General features: G+C 41.4%; 1 protein-coding gene across 1 annotated transcript; it reads left to right on the forward strand.

Moving 5' to 3' along the window:
• Window positions 1-623: 623 nt before the first annotated feature.
• Window positions 624-1,559, forward strand: LOC308416839 (olfactory receptor 4D11-like; the record flags this gene model as incomplete). Its single annotated transcript, XM_080911931.1, has 1 exon — window positions 624-1,559. One exon carries the CDS (start codon window positions 624-626, stop codon window positions 1,557-1,559), a length of 936 nt encoding a protein of 311 aa, XP_080768057.1.
• Window positions 1,560-2,572: the final 1,013 nt, after the last annotated feature.

Genomic DNA, 2,572 nt, shown 5'->3' on the forward strand with positions numbered 1-2,572 from the left:
CCTAACATAATAATCTCTGTCCATGTGGATCTCTATTATGTTATTGGAAAGTGGCAATTCATGCCAGTGGCTATAAAACACCAAGAAAAAGCATACAAATATGAGAGTACACACATTCCAGAAGTCAGAGGGCAAATTGTAGGCATGTATTTGCTCCTTCCACCATGTAAATTCTGAGAAATGAAATTGGGTCTTCAGACTTGGCAAAATATGCCTTTACATGAGGAGCCATCTTACCATGCCCTCAGTGACTTTTAAACTACAGAAGCAAAATGCAGTAAAATTGGGGTCTTTTGTTTTCAGAGCTAGAGGAAGCCCAGAAGCTCGATACCATGTCATAAGGCTCTCTAAAGTTTCTAGAGGTAAATTGTAGCAGAATTCACAAGTGCCCACTAAGTATGATATGATAACAAATGGTCTAGTCTAAACCACATTTATGATAATAATAGAGCTGAAGCTAACAGGATTAAGCACTTTTCCTAGATAACAGCAAGTTCCTGAAGAACATGCTACAATTACATACCTGTGCATTTTCTATCTCTATGGATGCAAATCTTACTTTTTTGCTTCAATAATACGAGCATTTCCTTCAAAGGTGTAGACAGAGGAGAAAATATCATTCCATGGAGCTGAGAAATCACACCAAGGTGACTGAATTTATTTTTTGTGGCCTTACCCAATCTCAAGAACTGAGCTTACTCCTATTTTTCTCTTTATCTATTGTTTATATGTCAACTGTGTTGGTAAATGTCACCATCATGGTCACTGTGACCTTGGAGTCCCGCCTCCAGACTCCCATGTACTTCCTGCTTCGTAACCTCTCTGTCTTGGACATTTGTTTCTCCTCCATTACTGTTCCAAAGGTCTTAGTGGACCTCCTCTCAAGCAGAAAGATCATCTCTTTCAATGGCTGCTTCACTCAAATCTTTTTCTTCCATCTTCTTGGTGGGGCAGACATTTTTTCTCTCTCTGTGATGGCGTTTGATCGATACGTGGCTATCTCTAAGCCCCTGCACTATGTGACCATCATGAGTAGTAGGCGGTGCACAGCCCTCATCGCAGCCTCCTGGGTGGGCGGCTTTGTCCATTCCATTGTGCAGATCTCTCTCTTACTCCCACTTCCATTCTGTGGACCCAATGTTGTTGATAATTTTTACTGTGATGTCCCACAGGTCCTCAAACTCGCCTGCACAGACACCTTTGTTCTTGAGCTCCTGATGATCTCAAACAATGGCCTGATCACTGTACTGTGGTTTGTTTTTCTCCTTGTATCCTACACAGTCATCTTGATAATGCTGAGGTCACACACAGGAGAGGGAAAGAAAAAAGCCATCTCCACCTGCACCTCCCACATCACTGTGGTCACCCTGCACTTTGTGCCCTGCATCTATGTCTATGCCAGACCCTTCACTGCCCTCCCCATGGACAAAGCCATCTCAATCACCCTAAATATAATTGTTCCTGTCCTGAACCCAATGATCTACACCATCAGGAATCAAGAGATGAAGTCAGCAATGGAGAGAGTAAGGAAAAGACTCACACTTTCCGAGGTAGAATAGTTTCATTACTGATTGTGGAAAAGGAAAATGTAATTAAGTCTTTTTTTATGTTGAGACTCAGCTATGTATAATTAACTAAAGTGATATGCTATGTATATGAGAGATCTGACCCACAAAATTGTTTGTAAGCATGAACAACAATAGAAAGTTAAGCAAGAAGAATATAACCCTTAAAGAGAGGCTAACAGAAACCAAGGAATAAACATGAACTATAATAGAAGCACAATAGTTGCCCATCAATAGTCTGTAGGTCAGAGTTTTGATTTTGAGACTTACAGGGGTCCTTAGAATCATCTGTTGTTGATTGTCTTGAAGCTGTTTGTATTTTAATGTTAATTCCACTTCCCCAAGAAGAGCTGCCTTGTTCTGCAACTCCAACTGAACCTTCCCATTTTAATTAGTAAAATAAAGGAAAGCCAGTGATTGGGTGGGGCAAGGGAGGTGGAGAGGGCTGAGAGGTCTGTGGAGGTCTGGGGACAGAGAGTAAAGGTTGTGGTACACGGAGGTTCCCAAACACCAGCTGGACCCAGTTGGAATTGATTGGCATTAAATAGCTATGAATATCGAGGATTTTATAGGTCTAATATTTCATGTAGAAAGGCAGTTTGTATCTTTGTCTATTTGATGTAATCTTGTTGTGTAGAAGGTTTGTGGATTGAGAGTTGGATATACAAAGCTGTATGAAAAGCTATTGAGCTATAGAGTTGTATTTACGTGGGATTTTGGGATAGAGAAACACCCCAGGACAGAGGCAAAGAACAGGCAGTAGAAAATCGCAGGAAAGGGAGTTCCACAAACAAGTTGGGCCATGGGGGTGGCTTGAGCCAGGTAGCTTGACCCAAGCAACAGAGGTGCGCACAGCTCCTTAGCAGGGCCGGGCCTGAGGACTGAGACCTAAGAGCCTGTAAAAACATAAACCAAGTTTTTATTTTTTAATATTTACTGCAACAATCTATCTCAAAATTCTGGGTCTCTAGAACCTATATCTCCATTAGCAGTTATTCTATGATGGG

This window comes from Micromys minutus, assembly GCF_963924665.1.
Source record: "Micromys minutus genome assembly, chromosome: 2".
In the NCBI taxonomy this organism is placed as follows: Eukaryota; Metazoa; Chordata; class Mammalia; order Rodentia; family Muridae; genus Micromys; species Micromys minutus.